The sequence below is a fragment of the Notothenia rossii genome (genome assembly GCF_949606895.1).
Source record: "Notothenia rossii genome assembly, chromosome: 3".
NCBI classification, from domain to species: domain Eukaryota; kingdom Metazoa; phylum Chordata; class Actinopteri; order Perciformes; family Nototheniidae; genus Notothenia; species Notothenia rossii.
Window position 1 is genome coordinate 34816977 of NC_136901.1, and position 15082 is coordinate 34832058.

The window sequence follows — 15082 nt, forward strand, 5'->3', positions numbered from 1 at the left end:
TCACCGTTCGGCAGTTTCCGTTAACACTCGGCTTTTCCCGAATCATAACAGAACCGTTGGAAGAAGAATTGTGCCAAATGCCAATTTAAGTCCATAAATAAACACTTCAATGCAATAATTACAAATCAAGACAGATAAAATATTAGCCTGAAGTGGACTAATTTGCATAACAAGTACTAAATAGGTACTTTTGTTCTTTTACTTAAGTACAGTTGAATGCAGAACTTTTACTTTCAAGTATTGCAACACTCTCTTACTTCTACTTTTACTCGGATGTTTAGTGGTAACGTCTCTGAAGGACATTATTTGTGGCAAGAAATACTCTGCAAATATAATACAATTAAAATAACAAAACATTTATATTTTTGACAGGCACAACGTCAATGAAAAATACGAACACATTTTAATTGCAAAAGATGTATTTGTGCATTCTGAACAGTAATACAAGACAGACATCAAATGTAGTGTTAAAAGTAAAGAGGCGTATTACTGTAGGAGAAAAGTTAAATATTCACTTTTATACTTCAGTAAATACGGACTCAAATGAGTTCACATAGTGTAAAAAAAACGTCCTTGTACAAAAGAAAATACAGCCATACCTTGGAACTGTAATGTAAAATGTATCTGGGAAAAAAACATGTTGTTCGTTGTAAATGACCCAGTAAAATCACCCCATGGTAAAAGGATGTGCATATATAAAATGTAAGCAAATTAAAGCCATGCAAACTGAACGCAAATAACATAAGATTTGACAGTATTAAATATACTGTTAAAGGTTACTTGCTCTCTTCAAACATACAGTTTTTTAGAGCCTGTTTTGGCAGGCAGGGTTTCATCAAGCAATACTTCAAACCTCCACAAGGTGACACTGCAGCAGAGAAGATGCAAAAAAGCAAGAAGATAAAATGTTCCAAAGAATAATTTAAACTGATCCACACAACTGAGAAAGTAATTATGCATTGATACCGATTTGGATCTGAAAAAAAGGTAAGGTTAAGCAATATGACTGAGGATACAGAAGAGAAATCCCAACACTTGGAAGTATTATTATCAAGAGCACCTTTGTAGAGTTGAGATGTCTAGTGTAAATATGATAAGCATTATGATCCATCACAGCTTCTGCTTGTGTGCACACCAACATAATAACACGGTATAAATGTTTAGGGTCGAGGTCAGACTGAAGTACAATAGTCTAAGATGGAAAACAGGTAAGTGTTTTGTATTTAAAATGCAAATAAATCCCCCTTATTAATAAAATAAAGTGTGCTGTGCTTCGTCAGCTGGGCGATATGGTTAAAGATTTATATATAATGAATTATATATGCATCATACCCAGCCTTAGTTTCCACCTGACTTGAAACAATTAGATGTGAGAAAGCACTGTTGACAGGGGTGAAGAGCATCTTATGGGAAATGACCATGAAAAGCAGAGAGGTGAGCATGCAGATCATAACAAGGCGTGTGCAGACAGGTTAGCTTGGTCAACTGGTTTCTCATCCATTGCCAGGCTGCCATGTGACCGTGGGAAAGAACAGCATTAGGCATTTTCTCACCGAACCATCATTACTCACTCTTATCCGCTCAAATAGTTTCTCTCTCTGTCAGACGTCAGGATTTTAAATGTCTTAACGTAAACAGAACATTTATTGAGGGATTTGTATCCTTATTGAGTGGATTACAAGCTGTACTGATCTTTGCCTTGAAGTGGATATGGGTACTTCACAAACACAACACACTTGCACGGATTCAGTGGAGGCGAGGCAGACTTCCTACTCCACAGCCTATTCCATGTCTTCCATAATAAGCCCGAAACACTCGATACGCTGCTTCCAACAGCTTCAGAATGATCATCACAAAAGGCCGTTCAGGTTAACAGTAAAAAAAAGTAGGCCAGAAACAGGATGCAAGGCCTCTTTCTGTGCTATTTGTGGAAGAGGGGGGGATGGCTGAATAAATAGAGGAAGGAAGGAAAATGGCTATCATGTGAAGGGAAGAAAATATGGCAAACACAATAAAGCAAAGCTCCCAAGATAAACAGTCCACACAGACACTCAAAGCCACGGAGAGCCTTCAAATATTCAATAAGTTAACACTCAAAAACACAAGTGTGCCTGGCTTCAAAGCACGGAGGTCAGTGTATCAACAAAAGGCAAACCGACACACACTTGAAGGACAGGCCCGACACTCACAACCCCTCAGCAACCACAAAGCATATTCCTTCGCTGGCTTCAATCCCACTTAAACCGAAAAAAAAAAAGATAAGGTAATGAAAGAGTCCGACAACAAATAAGGCATTTTCAAAGAGGGGAAAAATATGTGTAGTGTAAACAAAGTTTTTTTTTTTTACGAGAGCGATACGGAAATATCATGAAGATATTTCCGCCAGCCGCTGCAGCAGCGTGGAGAAGCCAGCTGCCTGCTGGGAAAGCTCAGCGACCCGGTCCACCATTTCCTGCGTGGCGGGCACTGAAGGGTAGTTTTGTGCAGCTCCCTTTGTGGCCACGACAACCGTCTTCAAGGCCTGACAGAGCCGTCCCCCTGAGGTTGTGATCTAGAGAAGAAAAAAAAACACAATTATTACAACATTTAGACCCATTTGACATGTCCAACAAGACAAAGGCAGGCAGAATTTGTGCATTCATTCCTCAACGTTCGTGATTTCGTGAACCCTTCAGGTTTCTGTATACTGGGGGATACAGTGATTTGACAGCCTGTGTAAAGCGGGTATGATAACAGTTTAATAACAATGCGATAAGGGTTTAATAGTGGTGTAAAATGAGTATAATAACAGTCTTAAATGGGTGTAATAACGGTGTAACATTATAAGTGTGTAATATTGGTGAAATACTGGTGTTATATTGTGTAATAGGGGTCTAATGTAGAAAATCAATTCACTTTCCAAAATGTTTATATGCGACTATATATATTTTTTTATTTCTACATGCCTTGGTGCGGAGGTCTGCAGAGCTGAGAAGGCGGGAGAGCGTGTCCCCGATAAAAACCAGCTTGTGAGCCGTGACGATGAGACTCTTCCCCCTGGCCACGAAGATGCGGGGCGGCTGGTTCCCCTGCACGCTGCTGAAGAGCACGTCGATGGCGTCCGCCAGGCAGGAGAGGTGCGCCAGGCTCTGAGACGAGTAGAAGGACAGCAGCTCCGAGTCCTCCAGCGAGAGGGACAGCGGGAGGGGGGGGGACGGGGTCAACTGTGCAAAGAAAGAGGGAATAGTGTCAGTATGTAAGGGAGTCAAACAGAGACAGGAATGCTAATGGCATTTGTCATTATTTTTAGGATATAGCACAAACAGTGGATGGCTAAGTGCACTTTTGACAAGTTTTCCACTTTGAATCCCTAAACAGTTGGAAATATCAAAACAGGGAAAATGAATGAGACACTTTGTCAGATTTTTTTTTTATTTTTTTTTTTTATTTAAATCATTGAAACTGCAACAATTAACTGAATGCTACTTCCTGCATTGTTGATTAGCCAACCATTTCCATCATTGGAAATATTCATTAAGTTATCTTTGAAGCATAATGCCAAACATTTGATGCTTTCAGCTTCTGGAGTGTTAGGATTTGATGCTTTTCTTCGTCATAAATCATAGTAAACTGAACATGTTTTAGTTTTGGACTGCTGGTTGGACAACACAAGATATTTTAAAAAACGAAATGATAATTTCCCTGTCTTTTCTGACACTTTACAGACCAATAATAAATCCAGAAAATGACCAACATATGGAATGTGTGTAAGTCAGGAACACCAGGGCTTCGTCATGTAAACAAATGTAAGCAGACCTCTCTGTGCCTGTGTTACTGCAATGCAAGGCGTGTTCCCTCACTTGCTTTTAAATGCATCTTACGATCCCACACGAAACTTAAAAGCCAGACAAAGTCAGACACTAATCCAAACAGTACGTCAGCAATTGAGACTGTTGAAAAGAATGACTGTGCTTTCCTGTCACTTATTGTCCTGCTGCCTCCGTTCCGTGTGAGGCAAGATTGTTAAGATTTACAAGTGACCTGTTGTTGGCCGTCTATGGCGTAAACCAAGGAATCTTGCGAGGAGTAGAAAGAAATGCAGACTAGAGCGATAAGAAAACATGACCTCAGTTTCAAACAAGAGAAAAAAACTGACCTTAAAGATACCACAAAAAACAGTATATGATTGTCATTTCGCCGTGTAAGCAAAATCTCAGGCTGCAGGCTTTTATGTTCTCAGAAGAACAAATAAAGAGGTGTTTCATGATAGACAGATTATCCACATCAACAAGGGTTAGTGTCACATAACGTGAGGTGTAGGCTAAGAAGGGTTAACGCCACATTAAGAGCCAAGGAGCTGCAGCAAGCGGGATTAATGAGTCACCACGCTCATTAGTAAACACAGTGTGCTCAGGGTGAATCAATGACCTATCTGTGCAGACTTGCTGCGTGTGGAAACTAGGGATTGTATATAGGGAGGTAGAGAAATAAACAATAAAAACAAGAGGAAGTTACTCACTGTTGGGTCTGCTGTTATGTGTCTGCTGTCACCCAGGACATCAGGAAGTGGCTCAGGTTTGCCCTGGTTTGAGATGAAAAAGTCAGGAATGTTAACAGACATAATAACAGACCACGTTCGACTGCAATTTAACCATACAACTACTCTTGTGAAATGTGTGAATAGTTAACGGCACACAAACTGATGTGTTTAAGCACAGAAAAACATCAGAAACATTTTAAGCTTCCCTCCTTTCTTTCACATTCAAATCAAAATGTATGCATGTCTATATATTCTGTTAAAAACCTATATTTCTGCACAGTTAAGCAATAAAGATTATGCATTAATATTATTAGCATTAAATTAGATTCCAGTGGTGGCTGTGCTGGTTTGTGTGTGATCTGAACATTTCCAATAACTTCAGTCCAAAAGTCAACATGTAATCTAAAAACGTAGATATTAAATATCTATATGTATGAATCTATTTATTCAAATTATGGACTTTGAATCTTAAAAAGAGATATACATTTTCACACTGATGTTGAGAACAGTTATTTCATGTCATTATAAACACTGACCTGCAGTTTGACGTATCCCACACTGTCCCCTGTGGGAACAGGGGCCGGCATGGGAGTTAAGCCGATCCCTGCGTACTCATTGCTGGGGTCGTCTTCTCCATCAGAGGGGCCCACCGTCAGCGTCACCGTGGACTGAGTGGGGGCCAAGGGGAAGGCAGGCTGAGGGGTTGGGGGAAGGGGCCTCTCCTGGATCCAGCTTCCTTTACGCGAGCCCATCCCGCCTCCTGAAGACTTCCCATCAGGCACTGGGAGCGCGGGCAGCGGCCTGCGGGACAGGGAGTCCTGGGAAGGCAAACGTGGTCGACCCTGAGCCTGCAGTAGGAGGGCGCTCTCCTCCAGGGAGCGCTGGACCAGCGTCAGCAGCCCCTCGGAGGGAGGGGCGCTGCCGAAGGCGGATAGCGCCGGCAGGAGGTCGGAGAGGCGAGCCCACGTCTGCTGGAAAGGGGGGGGGGGGTCGTCGGAGAGACATGCTTTCCAGGTGGAGAGGATCTCAGCCAGCGAGGTGGCCAGGTCCCGTGACGACAGCGTGGAGGCGGAGCTCAGCACCGAGTGGACGAGGTTGGAAAGCGTGACCCTCCACTGCATGTCCCCCGATCCGTTACTCGAGACAGAGAGGCGGCGGGTGGAGGTGGACGAGGACGACAGAGAGTGAGCGAGGAGTTCGGTAGTCAATGCAGGCATGTCGTAGATGCCACAGTCGGGCTCACAAGAGTCCCGGTTCTGATAGCCGCTGCTGGCTCGTTTCTCCGGGCCGGGGACACGGTAGATCTGTCCTACGTCGTCTCCGGAGTGACTGAGGGTGGAGTCTCCAGGGCCCAGAGGGACACCAGGAAGCGTGGGGACACTGTAGACATCGTCATCAACTTCATCAGGCTGGAAGTCAGAGACATTCAGAGTGATGGAGGGAACATCATAGACCTGCAAGTGAGGGAAGAGAAAGGAAATGTTTATACATCACGTTGTTTACTTTATGATTGTGAGGGCGGATGATAACTGTAACAGAACGTATGCATGGTGTTAAAACACAATATGGGGTTTCTGTGGCATTGGGGGATCAAATCGATTTTATTCATTGTTTTGGGGGAATATCTGCAGCAAGAACGTTATACCGAAAGATGGCCTTATTGATGTTTCTAGTCCCTATGTCACATTAAAATAATAATAATGGTTGGCGGTCATTGATTAGGCAAATGTATAGCACGCCAAAAAGGCCTTTAACGCAGATATTTTTCAAAATTTGAATCTTTTTTGGTTATTTTATGACATTCCACTAAAAGGTTGTATTGTAAATTGGTATGCTTGGATTTAGGTTCATTCAAAGTAAGTGTAATTAAAGCCTAAATGACTTTAAAACAGTTATTTTATTTTTTATAATTAAGATTTCATTCTGTTTACCTTGCAGAGAAAGTTGAATAAATGACGCCAAAAAAATTGCCGTCGGGCATAAATGTTCATTTAAACCTCGGTATCAGCTCAGAATTGTACCATTGATGAACCCGTAGTAACATGTTTGGTAATGTTAGTTTCGATTGAAGACTTCTTTTAAACCTGGCTTGTGCTTGGATGACCAGACTGAACTTGTTAAAGTAAAAAAACTGGCGTCATAGAGTCACCACAAACACATGTCCTCTTAAACAGTTAAAAGCACATACAGTTATTCCAGGCAAAGAGGGAAACACCATAACAGCTGGTGGACATATTTAGGCAACATTAGAGGGGAGACCACTGGGGGCAGGGTGCTGCTGCTTGCCTTGGTATGGCTCTGACAGGCGGGTGTGACTGAGAGAAAATAGCAGCAGCACTGAAGACTGGATAGACAGGCTCCCCCAGCAGAGAGAGACAGGTGTGGCCTTGCCTAGAAGGGGGGGGCAGGGAGACACGCTGATGGCGGAATGTGGGAAGAAATGGGGACCGGGTATCTGATAGTCATCTCTCGGTGGGGAATCGTGACACTTGTACAGACATGATTTCAACAGTTTACAGTGGCTTTTGACTGTCCTGAAACTAAAGGAGCCGCGTGATTATAGGCCAAACACATGTAGGAGGAAAACCACTGAACAGCCTGTGTTGCTGAAGGTTAACGGCTGCGAAGTGACTTTAAAAAAAAAAAGGGGCTGCAACTATTTTCAGTATCGATTAATCTGCAAATTATTATAAAGTAGTTTGAAAAGTACATTGCCGTTTCTTAAGTCAAAAGGTATTGTCATTTAAAAACAGGAAGATGTAATTCTAATATGACGTAAATCAAGGAAAAGCCAGAAACCTTTACATTTGAAAAGGTGAGAACAGCATTTCCTGACTGTTTTACATGGAAGTTACTTTAACCAATCATCTGTTGTGTCAAAAAGGTTGGTGATTATTTTTTCTCTCAATCAATGAATCATTGCAACAGACAATACATCTACCGGTAATTTAAATGAAATCCCCCCATTTGAAAAACAACTCTTTCTGTGGCTGTTTCTTAGATTTTTCTTTACCTCATTCTCAGAATCCCCTAGCGATGGGAGACAGCGGGGGGTGTCATAGATCCCATTATCGTCCTCATCACCAATGGAAGATGGGACTTGACGCTGCCACCTGCCGCTGGGAGGGGTGTCATATATCTGCCAAGACGACAAAAGCCCAACATCAAGTTATGCTGCAGGTCTTGGTCGACAGAAATGTATCAAAACACAACAAAACTCAGACCACATGCAAATTCTCACAACAGAGGAATTTGGAATATAAATATGTCAACGCCTGTTAAACAGCACAATTCAAGCACACTAAATAACCCTTTTAAAATCATGACATACCTGATCGTCCGCAGCATCTGAATCCTGATGTTCTCCTTTTTTGTTCTGCATGTTGTTGCTTTTCTCCAGCCCGTTACTCATCCTCTCCTCCTTGCTCTGAGGAACCCCCCTCTGTTTGCCCTCCTCTTGCTGCAGGCTTACAGGAGTGACCTGAGCGGTGGGTTTGGGTGAGTTAGCATCTGCTGACGATGCTGAATCTTTCCTGGTGACTCCCCTCACTGGAGGTGCTGGTGGAGGGGGTTTGCGCGTGAAATTTGGCGATCCAGGAACCCTGACCTGCCCTGCTCTGATCAGCATAGGAGACCCCCGGTGACCCCCCAGGCCGGGTTTACCCCTGGCTGCAGCTGGGTTGGGTAAAACTCCCTTTAGCAAAGGTCTGGGAGATGCTTGGGCAGGGGATACTGGAGACGGGTGCTGATGGGCCAAAACTGTGGCTTGAGTCCTGTGGAGGCATGCTCCAACAGCGGTGGGTGTTTGGTACATCTCAGGTGAGCCCTGGCTTGCTTTAGAGTGGGGGGTACCGGGTGTTCCGCCATTCAAGCAAAAAGCAGTGGCTAGAATCCCTCCTGTTGGAGATTGGTAAACATCTTCCCCTGCAAGCGGCGTACCTTTAGGCACCAAGTAACAGTCGTCTGAGTGTTCTGTGGTTAGTGTTTCTCTTGGAAATAGATATGTAGTGTCCTCTGGTTCATCGGCAGCCCTTGGAAGTCCTGTGGGGGCGAGGTACACGGACTCTGAATCCATGAGAGCTGCATTAGGCATGGGACTGACTGGAGACTGATAAAGTGTTCCTGATGTTTCCGTGCCTTGTCCTCTGAGGGAGGGTGAGCGCGGACGTCCCCCGATCCCTAAATCCCAGTCAGGTCTGGGCCGGGTGCCAGAGCTGGATTGTGAGCGCGGGCGCCCGGCCTCGACTCTGCGGAGCTCTCCCGGCCTCGAGGCAGCCACTCGGCCCTCACCCGCGCATGGAGGGGAGCGATACACTCCGTCTAAGTCCTCTGCACTGCTGCTGACAGCAGAGCGAGCCAGTGGGGGGACAGGGGAAAGGTAAACAGAGTCCTCAGTGGAGCCTCGACGGGGATCAGAGTCCGGTGGTGGGGCGGTCTGGAGGAGACGGAGGCGGTTGGCAGGGACAATGCCCTGTCGGCCATGCAGGGAGCAGAGCCACCAACCCGGCCCACCACCCTGCTCCTGTTCAAGAACCATCAGTATGTCACCCTTCCGGAAAGCCAGCTCCTCCGGGCTCTCTGCCGCGTTGTCAAACAGCGCCTTTGCCAAAACCGTCTGAGAAACAGGACGAGACAAGAGTAGAAAACATAAACACGCACCCTTCTGTTCAGCATCTCTCACACCAAATGGCCATTTAAAGTAGCTTTTAATTCACACAAGCAGTGTCTCGCATCAGCACACCACAAACAAACAAGTACATTGACATGGCGATGAAAAGTCAGGGGTATAAAAAGGTTGATTGTTCAGGGCTATTGAAAGAAGAGTGAATAGGAGTGGATAGGGAAGATCTCGTAAAATGTCTATGAGAGATAAATAGGGACAGGAAAAGGAGGGGTAAGCACAAAAATGAATAATATAAAAGCTAGAAAAATGACCGAACTCAAAATTCACAGCTGTGTCAATAATTATGAGCGGGGGGGGGGCACTGTCAGGGAGGATCAATGATCAGATGGACGCAAGGGCTTAAATGGTAATGAGCGGGATGAGAGGGAGGGGGAGGGGATGAGAGGCACATCTGTCCCTCGCTGTTTAGAATTTAATTGCCCATCGCAAAGCCAGAGTCAGGCCCCCTTTCATTTTCTAAACCAACCCCCTGGGGACAGCTGGGCTCTATTGAGCCATGTGGGACCCCCTAAAACAGTAATGGAGGCAATGAGGGTCGAGATAAAATAAATAGATACAGTAGATAATATACATTTTAGAGGTAAAAACATATCTTTTTTAAAGTTTCAAGTTAGTTTTGATCACATTTGTGCATTACCATCAGAAGAGTACATGCAAATTCCTACGAGTACATCCAAATGAATACAAACAAAAGAGACAAATACTGTACTCACGGAGACAGACATTGTTGCAAAGTTATCAGTTGTGTCTCAGGAAAACTATAACTCAGTCGGGGTAGTCCATTTAGAGCAGGATCTGGTTTTCATGGATGTGTTGGTCTCCGGAGAGGCTCGGTGCAGAAGCACAGCTTTAAACACATGTTTAAAGTCCCGGCGCCTCGTCGTCTCTGCCTTCATTCGATCCCTGCATAGGTGTAACACACAATTTCTTCACGACACATTCATAACACACCGTGACGGTTACTCATACGTTGCGAGGCACATGTGCAATGAAAGGTGGGCAGGCAGCGACAACACCTGTCTCTACTTTCCACGCCCAGTAATGTGAATGCAGCCCGTTAAGCGAAAGCTAAGGTTAGCTTAGCTTTGTAGCTAAATAAGTGGTGTGCACCATGGATGTATAACGACAACTGGATACACCGTTCATTTATATGAGAGTTGCTCAGTGGCGCATGAAGCCCAAATAGGAGCGAGAAAGTACCCGGATGACCCGGGGCCTTTTGCTTACTGAGCATGCGCACTGGAGTTTCCCTCCCATCTCGCGCTCTCGGCTCTGTCAAATGACTGAAGAGAAAATAACTCGATTCAGCTTTAAGCGCATATTTTAGACTCTAATGATTCAAATAAGAGCTATTCAAGTGTTCATGCTGGGGAAAAATCGATAACACGCTGATTTACAGACGACTCTTTCCCACTGTAAGTCAATAGGAAAAAGTATTTGCGGGCCAAAATGACGTCACTGAACGTGTAGTACCACCATTTGGCCACTACGGCCATTCCGAAAACTGGCTTCAACGGACGGCGCACTTCCCGGGGGCTTGATTTGCACTCGTCTTTAAATACATGTTCTATCGTTAACCAGGTTTAAATTATACACTATTAGAAAAGGAATAAGCTACAGAAAAGCGAGCTGTGTTGTCGCGGCCTACCTACCACCATTAGCCAGATGCTGTTAGCAATGATACCGCTGGTTATCTTCATTGCCTTTCGCTGCTAACGCTAAAGTTCATGTTAAAAACAACAATAGCACCGCCGGGTCAAAACAGCTACAAGCAACCTGTTTACCAGCCAATGTAAGCACCAAAAACAGCCAATGTAAAACAAGTACCTTGCTTCTTTTCGCCCATAAACTTCGCTTCGATGTACAGTCTATGATACGTAAAATCACTTCTTTTCAAGCGTGAAAATCTGAGGCCATCGGCGTTCAATCATTTTCGTCTATGACAACAACATTATCTCCGCCCCCTACGAGGTGACGCTTTTCACTGATCTACATAGCATAGCATGGGTGTCCATTGCAGACTTTAGACCCATCCAGCATCTGTTAAATCGTGTAGATATCCCCAGCCTGGAAACACAGCAGCTGCGTGATTGGCTGGCGGTTTCCAGTTACGTTCATGGACGTCCGAATTTCTCCGTAGACCAGAAAATGAGCTTAAAACTGCGGGATTAAAACTACAAATATGCCCCAAACTATCAATATCACATAACGGTGCAACACAATTCCGAATGTCCTCATCATATTGCATCACTTTTTGGACGGAATTGGCAGTACAATCCAATTAAGAGCAGACAAGCTATTGCTAGAGGCTTTTATTTTGACAGCGGGACTATTACCCCGGAAAACACTGAATGTAGCACGAATCGTCTGTAGTAAGGTCCAAGCAGTAAACTTTGACACTCTTTTAAGAAATTCTTCCACAGTCCAAGCTCATATTCAGTATTGCATGAACGGCAGGGTGAGACAACGCTCTTTTTGCACATTAGTTCATTATTGTAGTCAACACTGAGTCAAAGTATACATTTAAACTGAGATTTACCTTTGTATATAAATAACGATCATGTATTTTATCATTGCTTTCTCTTCACCTTGTTGTGTATTATTGATTTAAATTAGTGACAAAGTGGTTTCCAACTTAATTTACTGTTATATGTCAGCTACACTGCTGTCAAGAGTCCAGACGACCTCTGCCCTAGATACCCAGTGTTCTCATAAAACAATATTTCTTACTATTCTCTATCCACAGGTGATGTTAAGAAGTGTATTCAGGTGCCTTAGGACCAACCCTGTTTCTTGCCAAAGGAACATGTCTCAAAGTAGCCTTGCTGGAAAGGTAGCCATAGTCACTGCCTCCACAGATGGGTAAGAACTAGCTGTTTAACTCTTGTTTTGTCTGTACTGCAATAAAACCTACTTAACAGTTAGTAAGAAACTGACTTTGGCAATAGTTAACTGCTGTCCTGGAAAAAGCAGTGGTTCTGAAAGGATAATAAAAACATTCAAATTGATGTCAAATATCAATGGAGAAAGCCCAGCGAATACAATTAATTACAGATAAGATGTATCAAGCTTGTTTCCAAAATCATTGGGCAATATGAGTTTCGGCCCCTGCTGGAATTTATCTCTAGCCTAAAAAAGACACGAAACGTTACAAATGTTTTTAATAACCAGCCAAATCAGCATAATTATTTAACAGTTAGCATACTGATTAATCTTGATAGAGGTATTATATCATGGCCAAAATACCATTATTTTCTTACCCCTGTCTCCTCTTCAGAATTGGCCTAGCTGCAGCTCAGGCTCTGGGTAAGAGAGGAGCCCATGTGGTGGTGAGCAGCCGGAGACAGGCCAACGTGGACAAAGCCGTGGCCCTGCTGCAGAGCCAAAGCATCACAGTGACCGGGACCACCTGCAACGTCGGCAAGGAAGAAGACAGAGAAAAACTGGTTCAATTAGTGAGTATCTTTATAATTCTAATAACCATGCATATTAATAATTTTGAGATTTTCAGTGATTCAATCCAGTTCTTACCTCATTAACAGCTCTATTCTGTGTTTGGAACAGACTCTGGATCAGTGCGGTGGCATTGATATCCTGGTGTCCAACGCAGCAGTCAACCCTTTCTTTGGAAACATCATGGACTCCACTGAGGGCGTCTGGGACAAGGTACACACATACAGAGAGGCCCATTTGTTAAAAGGATTTCAATTCAGAATATGTTATGGGAGCATTTCGTCGTTTCTTTCTAGATCCTGTCTGTAAATGTCACATCAGCCTTCCTCATGACTAAGTTGGTGGTGCCTCATATGACAAAGAGGGGGTGAGTAACGAACAAAACTGTGATCCAGACCAAAATACTATAAAAATATATGTTTATGACAAATGCTCTGTATTTTTCTTTTTAGAGGAGGAAATGTAGTATTTGTGTCATCTGTGGCTGGATACCAACCAATGCAGGTCAGTGACAGTTATATCATACTAAAACACTGGGACGGAATATCTTTTTTCATTTCCTACATATCCGTGATAATACTGACATACCTTTACTTAAATAAGGTTTTAAATGCAGGGCTAATAGTGGAGTATTTTTTACTAGTAATATTGATTACTTTAGTAAAAGGATTTAAATACTCCCACCATTGATGAGCATAGAAGTAGAACAAGCAAATGTATATTGACATATAGAGCTAATAAGTAATTATATATTTTAATTCCAGTGTCATGTTTTGTTGTCATTTTGTAAACGGTTGTGTTTGTATATGTTATGGACACTGTGTCTCTGCAGGCTCTGGGCCCCTACAGTGTGAGTAAGACGGCTCTGCTGGGTCTGACCCGGGCCCTGGCCCCTGAGCTCGCTCAAAGTAACATAAGAGTCAACTGCGTGGCCCCTGGAGTCATCAAAACGAAATTCAGCAGCGCGGTGAGGAGAAAAACATACATTTATCTTTGTATCACTCTTATTTATAAGTCTCTATAATAACCAGAGATGGCAAAAGTACACACATCCTTTACTCAAGTAGAAGTACAGATATTCATGTTTAAAAATTATCTGGTAAAAGTAGAAGTACTGACTAAACTTCTTTACTCAAGTAAAAGTAAAGAAGTATGGACTTTCGAAACGTACTTCAGTAAAAAGTACCCATAACTAGCAGCTGTTTTAAAGAGCACCTGACCTCCCTTTATATTAATAGAACAATAATGTCATTGTTAGCTAATGAATGTTTCTATGCTGAACAACGGCAACATGACAACGTTTTCATTGGTCGCTCTTCTTTAGAGAAGACCAGGAAATGACGGATACACGAATCGTGTTCAAATCAATAGGCACGCAATGACTCTAAATAATAATGATCACGCCACCAAACACACATTCAAACTAAAGGAACCAGCCTGTTTGGAAAATGTAAGAAGTAGAAAGTTCAGGTATTTGAGTTAAAAATGTAAGAAGTAAAACTAAAAAGTTGTCAGAAAAATGTGTAGTGGTGTAAAGTACTGATACCAGAACAATTTACTTAAGAACAGTAACAAAGTATTTGTACTCCATTACTTTCCACCTCTGATAATAACACATGACTGTTTTTGTGGCAGTTAACGGGGAGCGAAGACATCATGGACGAGTTCAAAAAGCATATGAGCATTAAAAGGTATGCTCACATGGGAATGTATCACCAATATGCCAGACAATACACACATGAGCAACATATTTAATATGTTCACGTTTATCTCCCTATAGAGTGGGAGAGCCAGAGGAGATCGGTGGAGTGATTGCCTTCTTGTGCTCGGAGGACGCGTCCTACATCACCGGAGAGACCATCACTGTGACCGGGGGGATAGGCTGTCGACTCTGAAGCTCTAGGGCCAATAAAAGTGTGTGTGTATATGTTTTGATTACATTTTGACTTGAAGTGCGGACGCAGCCAGAACAAAGCTTCATATACCATTCAAGCAAGACATGTAAAATTCCTTACTAATTATTGAAGATTTTAGTTTTTCTGTGATGATTGTGATATTCTGTGAATTTGAAGGATTTCTAATCTGATAGTTGTGATAAATAATTTCATCCTCACAATCTACTAGATGTGTTAATTCAATAGGAAGTTCTTTCAGTGATCATGTCATGATGAACCAGTGCTTAAATTATAAAACGTTATACTTCTCTTTCATATCAAATGCAGCTTTAAATAGCTTTTTGTGAGATACATCACTTACACCCTTTTAAAACAGACAGTATGAGAAGTACACTGAACACTAGAAAAGGTGGAATTTATTCAATCTAAATTCAAAAATGATGAGCTTCGGTCCATAACAGAATGCTGCTTAATATACTATTGATAAACCCACTTGTGGAAACGTTTTTCAAATGGTTTCTTTACTACTTC

The 15082-nt window shown here is 42.9% G+C and overlaps 2 protein-coding genes across 3 annotated transcripts; one reads left to right on the forward strand and one right to left on the reverse strand.

The window, feature by feature from the left end:
- Positions 1–386: 386 nt before the first annotated feature.
- efs (embryonal Fyn-associated substrate) lies at positions 387–12601 on the reverse strand. Of its 2 annotated transcripts, none has more exons than XM_079669184.1 (8): positions 12464–12601; positions 9917–10106; positions 7851–9134; positions 7533–7658; positions 5056–5973; positions 4499–4561; positions 2946–3203; positions 387–2551 (listed from the first exon to the last, which is right to left on the reverse strand). In XM_079669184.1, exons 2-8 carry the CDS (start codon positions 9926–9928, stop codon positions 2366–2368), a joined length of 2847 nt encoding a protein of 948 aa, XP_079525310.1. In that variant the 5' UTR covers positions 9929–10106; positions 12464–12601; the 3' UTR covers positions 387–2365. The 2 variants fall into 2 exon arrangements, with proteins under 2 accessions (XP_079525310.1, XP_079525309.1); XM_079669183.1 differs by lacking the exon at positions 12464–12601 and adding an exon at positions 11031–11282.
- On the forward strand, positions 11435–14772 carry dhrs4 (dehydrogenase/reductase (SDR family) member 4). The gene is made up of 9 exons (XM_079669203.1): positions 11435–11661; positions 11950–12065; positions 12481–12658; positions 12768–12869; positions 12953–13023; positions 13109–13160; positions 13489–13623; positions 14292–14347; positions 14437–14772. Exons 1-9 carry the CDS (start codon positions 11650–11652, stop codon positions 14549–14551), a joined length of 837 nt encoding a protein of 278 aa, XP_079525329.1. The 5' UTR covers positions 11435–11649; the 3' UTR covers positions 14552–14772.
- Positions 14773–15082: the final 310 nt, after the last annotated feature.

What these genes read in the sequence shown, in the direction of transcription:
- dhrs4 (XM_079669203.1), top strand. An exon ending in CCTCATATGACAAAGAGGGG is followed by an intron (nt 13,024 to 13,108) that starts GTGAGTAACGAA and finishes TTTTCTTTTTAG; the next exon opens with AGGAGGAAATGTAGTATTTG. An exon ending in CTGGATACCAACCAATGCAG is followed by an intron (nt 13,161 to 13,488) that starts GTCAGTGACAGT and finishes GTGTCTCTGCAG; the next exon opens with GCTCTGGGCCCCTACAGTGT.
- efs (XM_079669184.1), bottom strand. An exon ending in CAGATGCTGCGGACGATCAG is followed by an intron (nt 7,659 to 7,850) that starts GTATGTCATGAT and finishes TCGTCTTGGCAG; the next exon opens with ATATATGACACCCCTCCCAG. An exon ending in TGGGATACGTCAAACTGCAG is followed by an intron (nt 4,562 to 5,055) that starts GTCAGTGTTTAT and finishes ATCTCAAACCAG; the next exon opens with GGCAAACCTGAGCCACTTCC.